Source organism: Molossus molossus, unplaced genomic scaffold, assembly GCF_014108415.1.
Source record: "Molossus molossus isolate mMolMol1 unplaced genomic scaffold, mMolMol1.p scaffold_m16_p_11, whole genome shotgun sequence".
Classification (NCBI taxonomy): Eukaryota; Metazoa; Chordata; class Mammalia; order Chiroptera; family Molossidae; genus Molossus; species Molossus molossus.
Genome location: NW_023425346.1, coordinates 62,127,066 through 62,148,167, shown reverse-complemented (window position 1 = coordinate 62,148,167; position 21,102 = coordinate 62,127,066). Strand labels below are relative to the sequence as shown.

At 37.6% G+C, this 21,102-nt stretch overlaps 1 protein-coding gene across 5 annotated transcripts in view; it reads left to right on the top strand.

The window, feature by feature from the left end:
- Positions 1-21,102, top strand: part of PMS1 (PMS1 homolog 1, mismatch repair system component) — a 100,818-nt gene that overhangs the window by 55,380 nt on the left and 24,336 nt on the right. For all 5 annotated transcript variants that reach the window (XR_004958660.1, XM_036254264.1, XM_036254265.1 and 2 more), the window contains 3 exons: positions 18,525-18,647; positions 19,190-19,333; positions 19,512-20,395. Coding sequence is in view for 4 of the 5 variants with exons in the window: in XM_036254264.1 (XP_036110157.1) it covers positions 18,525-18,647; positions 19,190-19,333; positions 19,512-20,395 (1,151 nt within the window). In the remaining variant the exon portion in view is untranslated. The remainder of the gene's footprint in view (positions 1-18,524; positions 18,648-19,189; positions 19,334-19,511; positions 20,396-21,102) is intronic.

The following is a 21,102-nucleotide window of genomic DNA, read 5'->3' as shown; positions in this document are numbered from 1 at the left end:
TGCTTGCCCATTGATTAAAATATATCTTTTCTTGAGATAGAGTTGCATAAGGGCTGTTGGTAATCTATGATACATACCAAAACTTTTGGTGCACCTCCATGTGCTTATTTTTGCATGAAGGAATGGGAGAATTTGGAAAGCATGTGTTGCGAAGTGGCTCCAGTTCCATGGGCTTATCAGAATGATACACTTTTTGAATGTCTCTCTGGTGAAAGTAATCATCTAACCAAATACCTTCTGTCATGTACTGTGTGTCGAAACGGGCATTTTGTATTGTTACCAGCGACCCATTACCATTCCATGGTTTCTGGGCTTGTAAGGAGAGTTATTTTATATCAGTTTCTTTGACACCTTATTTCTGGCCAAAAGCAATCTTAAGTTGTTTGCCACCTGTTAGTGGTTGTCCCTTTCACTGCATTTTTGTCCTCATTACATATCTTTAAGTTGTGATACTTAGTCACCAATGCCCCTTCACTTGACTGGGATGGTAAATGTATAGGCCATTGGAAATCTTGGGTGCAGAGAATCTTTATATATACTCTTTCCATAATGTTAAGGGTCAGTTTTCTTTCTACAGGGACTCCATTTACGAAGAATCTCCTAATTATAGGTGGTTGTCCGAGTTGCACCACTGCTGTGGTAGCATTTGTTGAGTGTTTCCCAGTGTGGCTTTGTTGGCTTGATGGAGCTCCTCCAGTTTTGTTTTTTTGTTTTTTGTTTTTTTTGTCATCTGTCTTCTCTTTGTTATTTTTATCTTAATTTCTCATGCTAATTCTGGGTGAATTCTTCAATACTGCCTGATTTTTATTTGGAAAATTATGTATTTTATTTCTAGGATTCAGAATTCATTTTTCTATTCTTCTAAACTTATTTATAGCTATTAGTTTTTATTTCTTTATCATCTGGTTTATTTTTAATGGATTTTATTTTTCTTTACTCTTTTAAAAGCGTGGTACACATACTAATGTCAAAGTCTTTTTCATATGGCTCTATCATTTCTACTTTCCTGAAAGAATATTCTCATTCTCTGTTTTATATGCTCTGACATTTTAATCTGCAAAATCACCTTGAATGCAGATTTATCATTTTTGTTGTTTTAATTTTCCCCTCTCTCTCCATAATTTGGCAGATATCACCCCCACCCTCAACCCCCACCCCGACCCAGTTCTAAATCAGGTGTTATATATTAATAGTTTATGCCTTTCATCCTGCCGAGATTTTAGGGGGGCCCCTTTTTCTAGCTGACTTGGGCTTAGCCTTATTCTTTGTTTTGGAGTTCTGTGTGCTCTTTTTTGTGACCTTTGCAAGCAGCTCCAAACAGTGGTCATGGTCTTTTTAAGCATTTTGGGGAGATGGGGTGGGGGAAGAGTGTCCCAGCCACCAATTTCAAATGGAAAGATTGGTTTCAGTTCTTAGGTTTGTATAGGAGTGTTTTCTGTTCCGGTTTCCGTACCACAATTTAATTTCCAACTGACATAGCCGGTTTCTGATTTTAGAGTACATAGGGCTTTTGACTTCAGCCATCGTGACCTGTTAGGTTTTGCACAAATAACATCTTTATGTTTGTCATTCTGAAAAATGGTTAGGTCTTTCGAAATTATTGTAAAAACTAATTTTATCTCTCAGTGCTATTTACAGTTGGGATGGAGGAGAAGGAAATGTCTACAGGCTTATTTCATTATTCTGACCAAAGTACCTAAATTATTATTTTAGAAACATAACTCCATGGTGTTCTAGAGGAAAACAAGTGTTAGGAGACCAGTCACAGTTACTTCAACACAATTGGGGTAGAAGAGAATTGAGGTTTGATAGATTGAGTAGATAGCAGGGCACTTTATTTGGTTTTTGTTTTGTTGCACTAATTGGGTCTCTTATAAACATTCTTTTTTTATGAACTAACCTGATTTTCATGTTTTATAGCATTTTATAAGATTTTACTGTTTGATTTTACTTTTTATATAACTTAAATATAGTTTGTTAGTTCTTAAGGTTATCCTAAGCCATTTTTAAAAGCTCAATATTTTGGGAGTAATAGTAATTATTCAGTGGCCAACCAAAACGGTGTGAAAGGAAAACACCAGCAGTATTACCAATTTCTTCTTAATTTTATTCTTTATAATTACTTATTTGGGACAGACTTTTTTTTTTAATCCACAAGCTTAGTAAGTCTTTTAGAGACTAAATAGGCTCTCCCTGATGCTCAGCAGGTGCTTTAAGAGGAGTCTCATGTTACCTGTTTAATTATACAACCATTTATAAGTGCTGTGAAGTTTTACAGTTAATTAAGTAGTATCATTTTGTAATGGATTATCCAGCTTTATTAATTTACTTTTTAAAATTGACACAATTTGGCACTGTGACAATAATGCACTTAGTGTTCTAAAATTGGTAATGTGTCTTCCTTAAACACTTATTTCCAAGGGTAGTGATAGCCATAGACATAGGTGGCAGCCTACAGGCTATGTTGTTAAGGAGCCTCATGGTTTCTGCTTAACTAAAAATAGCACTCCCACTGATTCTCTCGCTTTTCTAAACCTAAACTGAAACTTTACTGTTAGTTTTTTAACAGGTTAATAACATGTCTGGTTCTACTTGTTTCTGATAAGAGATTATAGGCCTGAATTTTAAATAACTTGGCCAAGATGACATAGATAGTAGTGGAGCTGTGATTTAAATCATCTCAGTCTGGCTCTAAACTGTATTCTTAACAATTATATTTAAAAGTAAAAGTAAGAGCATTTTTCTTGCTTCCTGTTCCCTCAGTGTCTCTCTTCTCTTTGGTAATTTTTTCTAGGATCTCTCTTCATTTTCTTCCTTTTCTTTATATATTTGTAAAATAGAGAAAGAATGCATAAAAATAATTGGTTTGTAGAAAAGTTCTCTAAACAAAAATAAGTACAACACTGCATTCAATGTCAAAGAACAAGATTTTTTTTTAAACTTTATTGTTGACACTATTACAGATGTCTTCATTTCCCCCGCTTTGCCCACTTCCACCTAATCCCCACCCCCACTACCCTGTGATCATCATCACACCATTGTCTGTGTCTCTGGGTTTTGCATATATGTTCTTTGGCTAGTCCCTTTACCTTCTTTCATCTAGTGCCCCTCTCTCCTTTCCCCTCTGACAGCTATCATTCTGCTCCATGTATCCATGCCTCTGTTTCTATTTCATCAGTTTAGTTTGTTAGCTTTCACATATAAATGATATCATACGGTATTTGTCTTTCTCTAACTAGCTTATTTAACTCGGCCTAATAATCTCCAGATTCATCCATACACTCACAAAAGGTAAGATTTCCTTTCTTATGGCCTCACAGTATTTCATTGTGTAAGTGTACCACAGCTTTTTTATTCACTCATCTACAGATGAGTACTTGAGTGGTTTCCAGATCTTGGCTATTGTAAACAAAGCTACAGTGAACATAGGGGTGCATATATTCTTGTGAAATAGCGTTTCAGACTTCTTAGGATATATTTCCAGAAGTGGGATCGCTGGGTCCAAAAGCAGTTCCATTTTTAATTTTCTGAGGAAACTTCATACTGTTTTCCACAGTGACTGCACCAGTCTGCATTCCCATTAACAGTGGATTAGGATTCCCTTTTCTCCACATCCTTACCAGTACCTATTGTTTGTTGATTTATTGATGATAGCCATTTTGACAAATGTGAAGTGATATCTCGTTGTGGTTTTAATGTGTATTTTTTTGTTGATTAGTGACATTAAGCATCTTTACATATGTCTATTGGCCATCTGTATGTCCTCTTTGGAGAGGTCTCTATTCAAGTCCTTTGCCCATTTTTAATTGGATTATTTGTCTTTCTGGTGTTGAGTTGTATAAGTTCTTTATAAATGTTTTAAATTAACCCCTTATAACATGTATCATTGGAAAATACGTTGTCCCATATAGTGGGTTCTCTTTCCATTTTGTTCATTGTTTGTTTTGCTGTGAAAAGCTTTTTAGTTTGATATAGTCTCTCCCCTAGAAGATATATAGCCACGAGTGATGTCTGAGATGTTACTGTCTGTGTTTTCTTCTAGGATTTTAATGGTTTTGAGCCTTACATTTAAGTCTTTAATCCATTTTTGAATTGTCCTTATGTATAGTGTTAGTTGGTGATCTAGCTTTATTATTATTATTATTATTATTATTATTATTGCATGTACCTGTTCTATTTTCCCAATAGCATTGTACTCCATTGTGTGCTCTTGCCTCCTTTGTCAAATATTACTTGACCATAAGGTGTGGCTTTATTTCTGGGCTCTCTGTTCTGTGACATTGATTTGTATACCTTTTCTTATGCCAGTATCAGGCTATTTTGATAATAGTGGCTTTGTAGTATAGTTTGATATCAGGTATTATGATACCTCCAACTTTATTCTTTCTCAAGATTGCTGAGCCTATTTGGAGTCTTTTTTGGTTCCATATAAATTTTTGGAATATTTGTTTTAGATCTGTGAAATATGCCATTGGTGTTTTAATGGGAATTACATTGAATCTATAGATTGCTTTGGGTAGTATGGACATTTTAATGATGTTAATTCTTCCAATCCATGAACATGGTATATACTTCCACTTATTTGCATCTTCCTCAGTTCTTTCTTTAGAATCCTATAGTTTTCTGAGTACAGGTCTTTTACCTCGTTGGTAAAATTATTCCTAGGTACCTTTTTTTTTGCTTTTTTTGCAATAGTAAATGAGATTGTTTTCTTAGTTTCTCTTTCTGATAGCTCATTATTGATGTCTAAAAATGCCACCGATTTATGACTGTCAATTTTGTATCCTGCTACTTTGCCAAATTCATTTATTATGTGCAATATTATTATGTGCAATATTATGTTGTCTGCGAATAATGACAGTTTTACTTCCTCCTTTCCAATTTAGATAGATGCCTTTTATATCTTTTTATCTGATTGCTGTTGCTAGGACTTCAAGTACTATGTTGAATAAGAGTGGTGAAAGCAGACATCCTTGTCTTGTTCCTGATCTTAAGGAAAACACTTGTAGTTTTTACCCATTGAGTATGATTTTGGCTGTGGGTTTGTCCTATATAGCCTTTATTATTTAAGGTATGTTTTCTCTATTTCCACTTTGCTGAGAGTTTTTATCATAAATGGGTGCTGGATTTTATCAAGCGCATTTTCTGCAGTATTGATGTGATCATGTTGTTTTTATCCTTAATTTTTGTATATAATGTATCACCTTTATTGATTTGCAAACACTGTACCAACCTTGCATCTCTGGAATAAATCCCATTTAATAGTGGTGTATGATTTATTTATTTATTTATTTATTTATTTATTTTATTTTATTTTATTTTTGCTAAAGATGTTTCTCCTTTTTCCCCCAATGATTCCCCCTCTTCTTCCCTCTCCACCCTGTTCCCAGCTTTGTTGTCCATGTCCATTGTTCTTGCATACATGCATATGAGTTCTGTGGTTTATCTCTCCCCCCTCCACCCCCTCTTCTGGGGATTGTAAGTCTGTAACCTACTTCCACGTCTCTGGAACTAGCCTGTTCTTCAGACTGTTATGTTCATTATATTCCACAAATGAGATCTTGTGAACCTACTTCCACGTCTCTGGAACTAGCCTGTTCTTCAGACTGTTATGTTCATTCTATTCCACAAATGAGATCTTGTGATATTTGTCTTTCTCTGCTTGGCTTGTTTCGCATAGGATAATACTCTCCAGATCGTTCCATGTCATCTCAAAGGATAAGAGATCTCTCTTAAAGCTGCATAGTACTCCATTGTGTAAATGTACAACAGCTTTTTTATCCATTCGTCTACTGATGGACACTTGGGCTGTTTCCAGATCTTAGCTGTTGTAAATAGTGCTGCTATGAACATGAGGGATACATATATTCTTCCTGATTGGTGTTTCAGGCTTCTTAGGGTATATTCCTAGAAGTGGGATCACTGGGTCAAATGGAAGTTCAATTTTTAATTTTTTGAGGTAACACCATATTGTTTTCCATAGTGGCTGCAACAGTCTGCATTCCCACCAGCAGTGTATTAGAGTCCCCTTCTCTCCACACCCTCGCCAACACTTGTTGTATGATGATTTGTTGATGGCGGCTATTCAGACAGATGTGCGGTGATACCTCATTGTTGTTTTAATTTGCATCTCTCTTTTTTTTTTTTTAATGAATTTTTATTTATTTTTTTGTTACAGATATTTTACCTTTTTACCCCATTGGCACCCCCACCCTACCCCCCCTCCACCCTGTCCCCGGCTTAGTTGTCCATATCCATTGGTCATGCATACATGCATATAAGTTCTGTGGTTTATCTCTTCCCACCCCCCCACCCCCCATCCCCTCTTCTGAGGGATGTCAGTCTGTGCCCTACTTCCATGTGTCTGGGTCTACTGTATTCCTCAGACTGTTATGTTCATTATATTCCGTATATAAGTGAGATCATGTGGTATTTGTCTTTTTCTGCTTGGCTTCTTTCACTTAGGATAATACTTTCCAGGTCCCTCCATGTCGTCTCAAAGGATAAGAGATCTTTCTTTCTTACCGCTGCATAGTACTCCATTGTGTATATGTACCACAGCTTTTTTATCCATTCGTCTACTGGTGGACACTTGGGCTGTTTCCAGATCTTAGCTATTGTAAATAGTGCTGCTATGAACATGGGGGTACATATATTCTTCCTGATTGGTGTTTCAGGCTTCTTAGGGTATATTCCTAGAAGTGGGATCACTGGGTCAAATGGAAGTTCAATTTTTAATTTTTTGAGGTAACACCATATTGTTTTCCATAGTGGCTGCAACAGTCTGCATTCCCACCAGCAGTGTATTAGAGTCCCCTTCTCTCCACACCCTCGCCAACACTTGTTGTATGATGATTTGTTGATGGCGGCCATTCAGACAGGTGTGAGGTGATACCTCATTGTTGTTTTAATTTGCATCTCTCTGATGATTAGTGATGTTGAGCATTTCTTCATATGTGTCTTGGCCATTTGTATGTCCTGTTTGGAGAGGTGTCTCTTCAGCTCCTCTGCCCATTTTTTAATAGGATTCTTTGTCTTTTGTTGAATTGTATGAGCACTCTATATATTTGCAAATTAACCCCTTACCTGATGTATCATTGGCAGTTATGTTCTCCCATAGAGTGGGTTGCCTTTCCATTTTGGTGGTGGTTTCTTTTGCTGTGCAGAAGCTTTTTAGTTTGATGTAGACCCATGTGTTCATTTTCTCCTTTGTTTCTGTATCAGTGAAAATTCTGCTGTGTATGATGTCTGAAATTTTATTGCCTACATTTTCTTCTAGGATTTTTTTATGGATTCATGAGTCACATTTAAGTCTTTTATCCATTTTGAGTTTATTCTTGTGTATGGTGTAAGTTGATGGTCTAGTTTCATTCTTTTGCATGTAGTTGTCCAATTTTCCCAACACCATTCATTAAAGAGGCTGTCTTTACTCCATTGTATGTATGCTCTTGCTACCTTTGTCAAATATTAATTGAGCATAATGTTTTGGGTCCATTTCTGGGTTATCTCTTCTATTCCATTGATCTATGTGCCTGTTCTTGTGACAGTACCAGGCTGTTTTGATTACAGTAGCTTGTACAGTATAACTTGATATTCGATATTGTGATCCCGCCTACTTTGTCCTTCTTATTCAAGATTTCTGTGGCTATTCGGGGTCTGTTTGGTTCCTTATGAACTTTTAAAGTATTTGTTCTAGTTCTGTGAAATATGTTGTTGATGTTTTCATGGGGATTGCATTAAATCTGTAGATTGCTTTGGGTAGTATGGACATTTTAATGATGTTAATTCTTCCAATCCGTGAATAAGGTATGTGCTTCCACTTTTTTATATCTTTCTCTATTTCTTTTTTTAATGTCCTGTAGTTTTCTGCAAATAGATCCTTTACTTCTTTGGTTAAGTGTATTCCTAAGTATATTAATTTTTTTTGCCGTGATGGTAAATGGGATTGTTTTTTTCAGTTTCTCTTTCTGTGAGTTCATTATTGGTGTATAAGAATGCCATCGATTTTTTGACGTTAATTTTGTATCCTGCTACTTTGCCAAATCCATTTTTTAAGTCTAGTAGATTTTTTATGGAGTCTTTAGGGTTTTCTTTGCATGATATCATGTCATCTGTGAATAATGATAGTTTCACTTCCTCCTTTCCAATTTGGATCCTTTTTATTTTTTCTTCCTGTGTGATTGCTGTGGCTAAGACTCCCAGTACTATATTAAATAAGAGTGGTGAAAATGGGCATCCTTGTCTTGTTTATGTTCTTAAGGGAAATGCTTTTAGTTTTTGCCCATTGAGTATGATGTTGGCTGTAGGTCTTTCATATATGACCTTTATTATGTCGAAATATGATACCTCTATTACCATGTTGCTGAGCGTTTTTATCAGAAATGGGTGCTGGATTTTGTCGAATGCTTTTTGAGCATCTATTTATATGATCATGATTTTTATCTTTCATTTTGTTTATGTGGTGTGTTATATTTATTGATTTGCAAATATTGTACCAGCCTTGCATTCCTGGGATGAATCCCACTTGGTCATGGTAAATAATTTTTTTGATGTATTGCTGGATCTGATTTGCTAATTTTGTTCAGGATTTTGGCATCTATGTTCATCAGGGATATTGGTCTATAGTTTTCTTTCTTTGTAGTGTCTTTTTCTGGTTTTGGAATTAGAATTATGCTGGCCTCATAAAACAAGTTTGGAAGTCTTCCTTCTTCTTGAACTTTTGAAATAGTTTGAGGAGAATGGGTGTTAGTTCTTTTTTGAATGTTTGGTAAAACTCCCCCGTGAAGCTATCTGGGCCTGGGCTTTTGTTTGCTGGGAGAGTCTTGATTACCTCTTCAATTTCCTTAGTTGTTATTGGTCTGTTCATGTTTTCTATCTCTTCCTGGTCCAGTTTTGGGAGACTGTGTGTTTCTAGAAAATTGTCCATTTCGCTTAGATTGTCGAATTTGTTGCCATATAATTGTTCATAATATCTGTTAACAATCCATTGTGTTTCTGTGGTGTCAGTTATTATTTCTTCTCTTTCATTTCTGATTTTTGTATTTGTGTTCTCTCTCTTTTTTTCTTGGTGATTCTAGTTAAGTGTGGGTCTGTCAATCTTGTTTATCTTTTCGAAAAACCAGCTCTTTGTTTCATTGATCCTTTGAATTGTTTTTTTGGTCTCCATGTCATTTATTTCTGCTCTGATCTTTACTATTTCCTTCATTCTGCTTGCTCTGGGGTTTTCTTTTTGTTTGCTTTCTAGTTCTTTAAGTTGTGAGGTTAGGTAATCAAATAGAAATTTTTCTTGTTTCTTGAGGTGGGCCTGTAGTGCTATGAACTTCCGTCTTGGAATTGTTTTCACTGCATCCCATTGATTTTGTGTTGTTGTGTGTTCATTTTCATTGGTTTCCAGGAAGTTTTTAATTTCCTTGATCTCTATGGTAACTGATTCATTGTTTAATAACATGCTATTTAGCCTCTATGTTTTCAAATGTCTTTGCCTTTTCTTGTTGCAATTGATTTCTAGTTTCATGCCATTATGATCTGAGAAGATGCTTGATATGATTTCAATCTTCTTGAACTTGTAGAGACTTACTTTGTGTCCTAACATGGGGTCTGTCTTTGAGAATATCCTATGTGCACTTGAGAAGAATATGAATTCTGTAGTTTTGGGGTGTAATTCTCTGTAGATATCTGTCAAATCCATTTGATCTAGCACTTCATTTAGAGTCTGTGGTAACTTGTTAATTTTACGTCTAGATGATCTATCCAGCGATGTCAGCGGGGTATTGAAGTTTTCTGCTATGATTATATTGCTGTTGATTTCTCCTTTGAAGACCTCCATATTTTTAATATATGTTGGTGCTTCTATATTGGGTGCATATATATTTACCAAGGTTATATCTTCCTGTTGGATAGATCCTTTCAATGTTATGTAGTGGCCTTCTTTGTCTCTAGTTATGACCTTCATTTTGAAATCTAATTTATTGGATATGAGTACTGCTACCCAAGCTTTTTTTCCTTTCCATTTGCTTGGAAGATTTTTTTTTCATCCCTTTACTTTCAACCTATGTGAGTCTTTTGTTGTGAGGTTTCTTTAAAATAACATATGTGTGAGTAATGCTTTCTTATCCAGTCAGCTACTCTGTGTCTTTTTATCAGAGCATTCAAGGCATTTACATTTAAGGTAATTATTGATATGTATTATTTATTGCCATTTTTGTTTTGTGTGGTTCTGTTTTTCTTCCTATTTCTTCTACTAATTATAGCAGTTCTTTTTTTTTTTTATCCTCACCCAAGGATATTCTTTGTTCAGGTAGAGTGGGAGGGAGAGAGAGGAAGAGAGAGAGAGAGAGAGAGAGAGAGAGAGAGAGAGAGAAACATCGGCGTGAAAGGGACACATCGAGTGGCTGCCACCCGCACGACCGACCAGGGCCGGGGACAAACCACAACCAAGGTACATGCCCTTAGCGGGAACCGAACCCGGGTCTCTCGGGACCGCAGGCTGATGCTCTAACCGCTGAGCCAAACCGACCAGGGCTATAGCAGTTCTTTTAACATTTATTGCAGTTCTGGTTTGGTGCTAATTTATTCCTTTAGCCTTTTTTTTTGTCTGGTAAGCTCTTTATTTGACCTTCTATTTTGAATGATAGACATGCTATATAGAGTAATCTTGGATTCAGATCCTTGTTTTTCGTGACCTTGATTACTTCATGCCATTCTCTTCTGGCCTGTAGTGTTTCTGTTGAGAAGTCAGATGATAGCCTTATGGGGGTTTCTTTGTGGTAATCTGTTGCTTATCTCTTGCTGCCTTTAGGATTCTCTATTTCTCTTTAATCTTTGGCATTTTAATTACTATGTGTTTTGGTGTGGGCCTGTTTGGGTTCTTACTTGGGGCTCTCTGTGCTTCTTGAACTTGAATGCCTTCTTTCTTCACCGAGTTAAGAAAGTTTTATGTCACTATTTCTTCAAATATATTCTCTAACCCTTGCTCATTTTGTTCTTCCTCGAGAACTCCTATGATGCGAATATTATTATGTTTCTAGTTGTTCCACAGTTCTCTTAAGCTATCTTCCTGTTGATTAATTGTTTTTTCCTTTTGATTTTCTGATTGGTTGATTTTTTTTCTACCCTGTCTTGTAATTCACTGATCCGGTCCTCAGCATCCTCTCTTCTGCTGGTTAGTCCTTCCATTGTGTTCTTAATTTCTGCTATGTCATTCTTCATTTCCACTTGGTTGGTTTTCAGTGTTTCTATATCTGTACTCATGGTGTTGATGTCCTTACTCATGCTATTGAGTTTCCTCAGGATCATGGCTCTGAACTCTACCTCTGATAATTTGCGTAACTGCACTTCATTTATCTCATCTTTGATAGAGTTCTCTTGTTCTTTCATTTGTGATTTGTTTCTTCGTTTCACCATTTTGGCTATCTCAGTGGGTTTTAGAGCCTGCCAAATTCTCCCTGTGGGTGTTGGTCTTCTGCTGTTTGTGGCTCCCTCTACTGGGTTTAGATCAACATGGGAGGGCCCACATTAAACACCATTGTTAAGTCTTACTTTCCTGGTAGATTTGCAAGCCCAGGTACGGTTTCTCAACAGAAACACTACAGGCCATTCAGGAAAGGTTCAGCTTTTTGCCTGGAGGCTATTTATCTCAGTTACTCAGGGCGTTGGAATGTAACCCGCGTGTTTTGCTTAAGAGGATTTCTAGAGGGTGGGACAGATGCTGGTTGTTAATGAGCCTCAATTTGCATTTCTTTGCCTCTCCTGGAAGTGGCTGAATCTCCGAGGGAGGGGCTGCTGTTTTTCCCCACAGCTCTGGGAAGGAGCAAGCTGGCCACTGTTTTTTGTGGCCGTGACTCAGGAAAAACTTTGAGCACCCTCCTGTTTCCGGGTGTCTTCACAGAGTTCTAATCCAGTTGGCCCTCCCTGGGCTGGAGCCCCAGGTGAGTGGCTGTAACCAATTCAGTGCTCTTTTTCAGCCCTCTGCGCTTTGGAGCAGGCTTGTATTTTAACCCTGACGGCACTGCTCACCGCTGCTGTCCGTGGGCTCCCAGCCTGCCACCCTCTTGTGCCTCCGCAGATCCTACCAGTGTCTCTGGTTATATGGTCCTGTCCTATTACTTTTCTGTTGCTTTTTTTCTGAGGATTTGTCTTTATTTTAGTTGTAATTCATGTTTGATCCTGGGAGATCGTCTGTGTAGCTTCCATTCACTCTGCCACCATTTGTCTATATCTGATCTTTTTAATGTATTGCTGGATCTGGTTTGCTAATATTTTGTTGAGGATTTTATCATCTATGTTTATCAGGGATATTGACCTATAATTTTTTTTCTTTGCAGTATATTTATCTGGTTTTAGAATTAGGATAATGCTGGCCTTGTCAAGAAAGCTTGGAAATCTTTCCTCTTGAATCTTTGCAATAGTTTGAGAAGGATAGGTGTTAATTCTTTTTTGATTGTTTAGTAAAATTCACCATTGAGGCCATTTGGTCCTGGACTTTTGTTTGCTGGAAGTTTTTTTATTGCTGTATCATTTTATTAGTTGTAATCAGACTATTCAGGTTTTCTGATTCTTCCTGATTTTGTTTTGGAAGATTGTATGTTTCTAGGAATTTATACTTTTCATCCATGTTGTTGAGTTTGTTGGCATAAAGTTGTTCATAGTATTTTCTTACAATCCTTTGGATTTCTGTGATGTCAGTTGTTAATTCTCTTACATTTCTGATATGTGTCTTCTCTTTTTTTCTTGATGAGTCTGATGAAAAGTTTGTCAGTCTTGTTTATATTTTCAAAGAATCAGCTCTTGTTTTAATTGATCTTTTTTGTTGTTCTTTTAGACTTTATTTTGTTTATTTCTGCTCTGATCTTTATTATTTTCTTTCTCCTGCTCTGTTGCGGTGAGGGTCTGCGAAATGAACAAAAAACACAAACACACAAAAGACAGACAAGACTGCAGCCCCGAAGTCCTGCAGCAGTTTACTTTTATAGCCAAGGAGATAGGCCGCTGTGGTCCCAGTTCCTTTCAAGATAACTAATCTAATTATCACCCCTGCTGGTTCTTATCAACCCCCATTCAAAGGTTAGGGCTGATCTTAAGAACAACTGGTCCTTCCTGTTTGCAGGCAAGAAGGAGGAGCGAGCCTGTGTGCAGGACATGCTCTGAATTGTTCTTTAGAGTTGAGCAGCACTCCAAAGCATCTGTGGCAGAATAACCTTGTTAACCTTTGCGTGAGTCCATCCGTGTGCGGAATAAACTCACATACAATCTACACTGCTCATTTTGGGCTTTGATGTTCTTTTTCTAGTTCTTTTAAGTGTAAACTTAGATTGTTTATTTGAGATTTTTTTAATTTGAGGTTGGTCTGTAATGCTATGAACTTCCCTCTTGGGACAGCTTTTGCTGTGTCCCATAGACTTGGGGTTGTTAAGTGTTCATTTACTTTGTTTCCAGGTAATTTTTTATTTCTTCCTCAATCTCATTGTTAACCCATTCATTGTTTAATAACGTGCCATTTCACTTCCACGTGTTTGAATGTTTTCAATTTTTGTATTGTGGTTGATTTTTAGTTTTGTGCCACTGTGATCTGAGAAGATGATATGATATCAATCTTCTTGAATTTGTGAAGACTTATTTTGTGTCCTGGCATGTGGTCTATCTTTGAGAATACCCATGTGCACTTGGGAAGAATGTGTATTCTGCTGCTTTGGGATGAAATGTCCTGTAAATATTAATGAAATCCATCCTATCCGGTGTCATTTAAGATTGCTGTTGCCTTGTTAATTTTTTGTCTTGAAGATCTATCCATTGATGACATGGGTGTTAAAATTCCCTACTATGACTGACTGCATTGCTGTCAACCTGTCCCTTAAAGCCCATCAATATTTTCTTTCTATATTTAGGTGCTCCTGTGTTTGGTGCATATGTGTTTACAAGAGTTATATCCTCTTGTTGGATTGATGCTTTTAGTATTAATGTAGTGACCTTCTTTGTCTCTTGTTATGGCGTTTGTTTTGAAATCTGTTTTGTCAGATGTGAGTATTGCTACCCAAGTTTTTGTTTGTTCTCCATTGCATAAAATATTTTTTTTCCATTTCTTTACTTTTAGTCTGTGTGTATTTTTTGTTTGGAGGTGGGTCTTTTGTAGACAGCATATATATGGCTCATGTTTTCTTACCCATTCGGCTACTCTTTGTCTTTTCATTGGAGCATTTAATCTATTTACATTTAAGGTTATTATTTATAGGGACTTACTTATTGCCATTATTTTTCTTTATATCTGTGTTCCTCACTCTCTGTTTTATTTTTCTTAAAGCAACCCTTTTAACATTTCTTGCAGTAGTGGTTTGGTGGTAATGAACTTCTTAAGCCTTTTGTTCCTCTGAGATGCTCTTTATTTTACCTTCAATTTTAAATGATAGTCTTGCCGTGGAAGTGGGATATAGACTGACAATCCCCAGAAGAGGGGGTATGGGAGAGAGATAAACCACAGAACTCATATGCATGTGTGCATGAACAATGGACATGAACAACAAAGCTGGGGACCGGGCAGGGAGGGACAGGGAGGGGGGTATCAGTGGGGGGAAAAGGAGAAACATCTGTAACAAAAATCAATCAATTAATTAATTAAAAAATAAAATAAAAATAAATAAATGATAGTCTTGCTGCACAGAGTAGTCTTGGTTGCTCGTCCTTGCTTTTCATCACTTTGAATATTTCATGCCAGTCCCTTAGGGCCTGAAGTGTTTCTGTTGACAGATCAGCCTTATGGTAGCTCCCTTGTAGGTAACTAACTGTCTCTCTCTTTTTGCCTTTAAGACTTTCTCTTTGTGTTTAATCTTTGCCATTTTAATTATGGTGTATCTTGGTATGGGTCTCTTTGGGTTCATCTTGATTGGGACTCTTTGTGCTTCCTAAACTTGTGTGACTTTTTTCTTCACCAGGTTAGGGAAGTTTTCAGCCATTATTCCTGCAAACAAGTTCTCTATCCTTTGCTCACTCTCTTCTCCCTCTGGTACCTCTATGATACATATGTTGTTACACTTGATGTTGTCCCACAGGTCCCTTCGACTTTTCTCATTTCTCTTAATTCTCTTTTATTTTTCATGCTCTTCTTGGGTGCTTACTATTATCTTGTTCTCTAATTCGATTATTTGATTCTCCATCTAACCTGCTGTTGATTCTAGTGTATTCTTCATTTCAGATATTGTAATCTTCATTTATGACTGGTTCTTTTTATGGTTTCTCAGTCCTTTTTAATGCTTACCATCTCTTTGTTTAAGTTCTCACTGAGATTATCCATTCTTTCCCTAAGGTCCTGGAGCATCCTTATAACCATTGTTTTAAATTCTCCATCTGGTTATTTGGTTGCTTCCATTTCATTTAATCTTTTGCTGAGGATTATTCTTGTTTTTTTATTTGGGGCATTTTTTTTTTTTGTCTCCTCATTCTGTTTCTCTGTGTTAAGTAGATCTCCTGTGACTCCCAAACTTGTTAGGTTGGCTTTATGGAGAAGGTGTCTGGTTGGGCAGTAGCACAGTCTTCCAGATCACCAGAGCTCCATGGTCTAGGAATGTTTCTTGTGGGTTATGGGCACACCCTTTTGTTGTTCAGTCTTGAATGCTGTTGGCCATTTCATGGGTAGAATTAGCCCTTCAGGCTAGGTGACTGTAAGGGTAAACCTTGATCACCATGTATGAGATGCTGTGGAGCCTCCCCCCCAAGGCAGAGTTGTTCCCAGCAGTGTCTGGTTCCTGGTGGAATTCCCCTTTGGGTGTCTTGCTTGTGTGGCTAGTTGGGTTGAGCTAGTTGTGTCATCTGAAGCGCACCACTGGTTGTTTTGGTTCTGGGTCAGCTAGGGTGGGGCTTAGGTTCAGTTCTATGTCAGACATTGTGAGCTACCTGTCTGGAGCTACCATGCTGTTCACTGTTTGTATTTGCATCACTGGACCTGGGTGTGCATGGAAGGGGCCAATCTGTGTATAAGGGTAGGCTTCCTCTAGCTTAAAGCTGGGGGCAGATCTGTAAAAGGACCAAGGCTCCCTGAGGTACACCTCCACCTGTCAGCTACTTCACCTCCCCCTGAGGTTACTTAGTCTTTCTCTAGAGTCTTCGAAAGAAGGACTGTGGGATGAGCCCAGGTTAGCTGTGATCCACAGCTCCTTTCCCAGGTTTGAGCTTGGTAGGGCGGGGCAACTGGTGTGGGGAGGACAGGGCTAATGGGTCCCATACTTGGAGATCACACAGTTAGGCACTCAGTGAGTTGAAAGAGGCCCCTGCTTCAAAGCCAAACCACTCAGCCTCTGCCAGAGTCTCTAATTCTAGTTCCTGCTAAAGGGACTTGCTCCAGCTTCAGATTGGGTTCCTCCAGCAGTCCCCTCTGCAGGAGCAACTTCAGCCTCCCTGGGCTTAAGGGATAGATCCAAAGAGTCTCCGTTGGGCATGTTGCTGACCCAACCACAGGAGGTGGCTAAGTGCTTCATCCAAGTTCCAGATAATAGCTTTCAGGAGTCTCATACTTTGAATTCCCTAGCTCTGAGCCACTCTCCCATCCCCTGCACAGAACTGAGTCAAACCTGGTGAGGTATCTAGGACTAGGCAACTAGGCAGGGCTGATTCAAACATTCTCTCATTGGAGGTGGTGCCTGCAGACCTGTAGAGGGGAGAGGGGCACTTCTTCCCCTTCCCAAGGTATATCGTGGTGGGGGAGAGTGGATTTGTGTTGTTCCCCCACCTCCACACTCCCAGCAATGCAGTCACACACCACAGCTCTCATCTGGTTCCCAGACAAAAGCTTCTCTGGAAGACACCATCTGAAAGTCCCAGCTCTGTGTCACTGAACTAAGCAGGATGGGGTGGCCAAGTGATTCAGGGGGTTAGGGGAGGGGCACTGGCTATACTCTCAAGACAGGGGAGACTGGCCCTCTTACCTAAGCCATACTGTTAAGTCACTTTCTGGGTCTCCTCCAGAAGCCTCCCAAGAAAAAAGAGGGCCCCTTAAAGTAATTGTTGGGTGTAGCCAGCAGACCCCTCTGCAGAATCCAAGTACAGCAGCATGGCCTTGCCAGCAGTTGGAGTTCAGATCATGCTCTCCCCAGGCTGTTGCTATAATAGTAGGAGTGCTCTTTCCTGGAAAGGTGGTTTGTGGGTCTTCCAAACAGACTCAATCCCCACTGATTTTCATCACTAGATGTTATGTGGGCTCCTCTTCCTGTCTCTGTTGCTATTGATTGGGGATCCCTGCATGGTGCTGAGACCCCACGTTCCTAGTGGGAGGGAGTTTTGCAGCCACCGTCGCACTTGAGTGTCAAAGCTAGACTTTTCTGTCTCTGCCCTTCTTATCAGTCTCTATATAGCTTCTTCTGTTGATTTTTGGTTATCACATTTCAGTTTAGCTAGTCTTCAGATGGTTATTCAGGTTCATTACTTTATAATTTAGCTGTTAATCTGGTTTGGGGCCAGGAGCAAGTTTGGTGCAGCTTCCACAAACTCTGCAGCCATCTTGGAATCCAAAGAGCAAGAGATTTTCATTTCAGAAATGAAAACCCAAACTGATTGGCTTCATAGCATACTCAAAATAAATACAGAAATAGCCACTTGTTTACAAGAAAAGGCTAAAAAGAAAAGGACAGACAGCCAGAGGAAAGTCATGATTTGAGGAAAGAAAATCTTAAAAGACAGAATTTAGCCCTGGACAGTTTTGCTCAGTGCTTAGAACGTTGGCCCTTGGACCAAAGAGTCTCAGGTTTGATTCTGGTCAAGGGCATGTACCTCGGTTGTGGTTCGATTCCCGGCCCTGGTTGGGGTCCTGTGGGAGGCAACCAATCGATGTATCTCTCTCACATCAACGTTTCTCTCTCTCTCTCTCCCTCACCCTCCCTTTCCTCCCATCCACTCTGTCTGAAAAATCAATGGAAAAATATCCTCCGGTGAGGATTAAAAATAAAAATTTTAAAAACACAATTTAAAGTTGAACAGAGAGTAGTACTTATGTCTTGTAATAAGATATATGCCCATTCATGAAGCTTTTATGAATGCCAGTTTTTCCTTAACATAGAATGGCAAAAAGAGAGAGGAACATCAATTTAACATGCTTCAGTATTGCCCTGGCCAGTTTGGCTCAGCGGTTAGAGCGTCGGCCTGCGGTCCGGAGAGACCCAGGTTCGGTTCCCGCTAAGGGCATGTACCTCGGTTGCAGTTTGTCCCCGGCTCTGGTTGGTCGTGCGGGTGGCAGCCACTCGATGTGTCCCTTTCACGTCGATGTTTCTCTCTCTCTCTCTCGTCCTCTCTCTCCCTCCCACTCTATCTGTACAAAAAATGGAAAAATGTCCTCGGGTGAGGATAAAAAAAAAAAAAAACATGCTTCAGTATTTTATGTAAGGTTAATGCTCAAGACATGATTATTAAGAAGTATATGACTCTTTAGACTATAAGATGAAATTCTGTTTGTTTATTTTTGTAACTTTTAATGTATATAGCCAGACCTGTGGAATCACATTTATTATTGGCATTGCATATTAATTCTGTAATTATTACAATTATAGATTTATCTAAGTGGATTTCTTCCAAAGCATGATGCAGACCACTCTCTCACAAGTCTTTCAACCCCAGAAAGGAGTCTCATTTTTATAAACAGTCGACCAGTACACCAAAAAGACATATTAAAGGTAATCTATTAAAGAAAAATGTATCACTTGGGTCAGAAATAAAAACTGTCATTTGTCAACTTGTTACAAGGATTACTTCTAAGATTTTGTTCTAAAATAAGGAAAAAGAGAACAAGGGATAAAATAGCATTTATTAAGCATTGTTCTAGCATCTTGCATATGATGTCTGATTGACTCTTCACAACTATGTGATATATTATTTTCCTTATTTATGAAGAAAAAAACTGAAATGTTAGTGACTTTCTTGACCACATAGCCAGGAAGTAACAGAATTTGAATTTGAACTCTGGACTTTGACACTATGATCTTTAACTATGAAACCAGTTGCATTGGATATTTGTACTTCTTGATGATTGCCTGTACTTCATTCATATAGGTTCAAGGCCTCTACTAAGTGTTACTATTTAGATACTGCTTTTCCAAATAAAACAGTTACTTCCACTCAGTTGAATATATACTCCTTTTGGTGGTATTTTAAGGATGATAATATATATTTATGTGTCATCTTTTTTGTCTTTTATTCATTATATATATATTTCTAGTTAATCCGGCGTTACTACAATCTGAAGTGCCTAAAGGAATCTACTCGTTTGTATCCTATTTTCTTTCTGAAAATTGATGTTCCTACAGCTGATGTGGATGTAAATTTAACACCAGATAAAAGTCAAATATTATTGCAGAATAAGGTAACCTTTTTTAGATAATTTTTAAATGTTATGCTATTTATAAACGTATACATTCCTAACCATTTACATGTGACAAAGGAGATTTGCTGATTTATACATATTTTAAATATTATTTTAAATCTTGTCTGTTTATTGTTTTTATAATATCTTCTAACATTTATTCATTTGTATTTTTTAGGAATCTGTTTTAATTGCTCTTGAAAATCTAATGACGACTTGTTACGGATCACTACCTAGTACACATTCTTATGAAAATAATAAAACAGATGTTTCCTCAGCTGGCATGGTTGTTAGTAAAACAGCAGAAACAGATGTTCTTTTTAATAAGATGGAATCATCTGGAAGTAATTATCCAAATGTTAATACTTCGAGCATTTCTTTCCAAAATGATGTGCATAATGATAAATCTAGAGAAAATAATAATTGTTTAAATCATCATACACTCGTTGGTGACCATTATGATGATCATTTTATTATAGAAAATTCTAGCATTGATAAGAATACTAAAAATACATTGCAGGAGATCCCGGTGAATAATGTATCATGTGAGGAAACCCAGAAGGAATATAGTGAAACTTGTTTTGTAGATTCTGTTAAGCGTGCCCAATCAGAAAATGGCAATAAAGGCCATATAGATGAAAGTGGGGAAAATGAAAAAGAAGCAGTTCCTGAGAAGTCTTTGGAAATTTGTGCAGATGACTGGAGCAAGGGAAATGCACTCAAAAATTCAATGGGAGAAAACATTGAACCTGTGAAAATTTTTGTGCCTCAAGAAAGTTCAGCATGTAAAGTAAATGAGAATGATCCAAGCTCTGAACAAAACAATCTCAAGGAAGGTTCTTATAACAAAAAATCAAATGTGATAGATAACAAATCAGGACAGCTTACCGCTTATGATTTAATTAGCAAGCATGTTATCAAGAAGCCCATGTCAGCAAGTGCCCTTTTCGTTCAAGATCATCGTGTTCAGTTTCTCACAGGAAATTCTAAGGCCAGTTTGGAGGATGCAACAACACAAATTGAAGAACTGTGGAAGACATTGAGTAAAGAGGAAAAACTGAAGTAAGTTTCCAGAGATTGCATGTGACCTGAATGTTCATATACTTCCATCCACTGGGTTAAAAAAAATTTTTAGCTTCTTATTTATGAAAAAGCAGAATGGAAAATGCCTCTTGGCTTGGCTTAAGTACCTTTTTGGGCATCACTTTTTTTTGTCAGAGGTTTTTAGTTTTGTTGTTTTGGTACAAGCCTTAACTATTTGTTTAAACATTATAACATTGTTGCAGATTCAATTTAGTGGTGTTAATGCTGTCTCTATTCAGTATAACTCAGTAGGTTTTTTGGTAGGTAAATAGGCTGTTTGATCTCTGATTAAAATAGCTACATATTACTTACCATTTTTAGGTCAAATGATCTGAATAAATATTCTCAGATAATATGATGGTTGTTTCTACATGATTTAGAGCACTTACTGTAAACACAAAATATGTGTGAACTAGCCTGCCAGAAAATGAAAGGGTAGAATTGTACTTTCAATCACATATTATTATCTAAGCCATCTCAATTCTGTAAAACAACAAAAGGAAAAACTTTAATGTAACCTACCATCCAGATCTTAAAGCTATACGTGGATACTTGACCAATTTTTTTCATTAACTTATCTGGTCTTATAATAAAGACCACTATTAATAAAGACCACTATTAATACCAATAGGCAAAATCTCCATAAATTAACTTCTCTTCACTTTTTTTTTGGTGGGGAAGGTCAT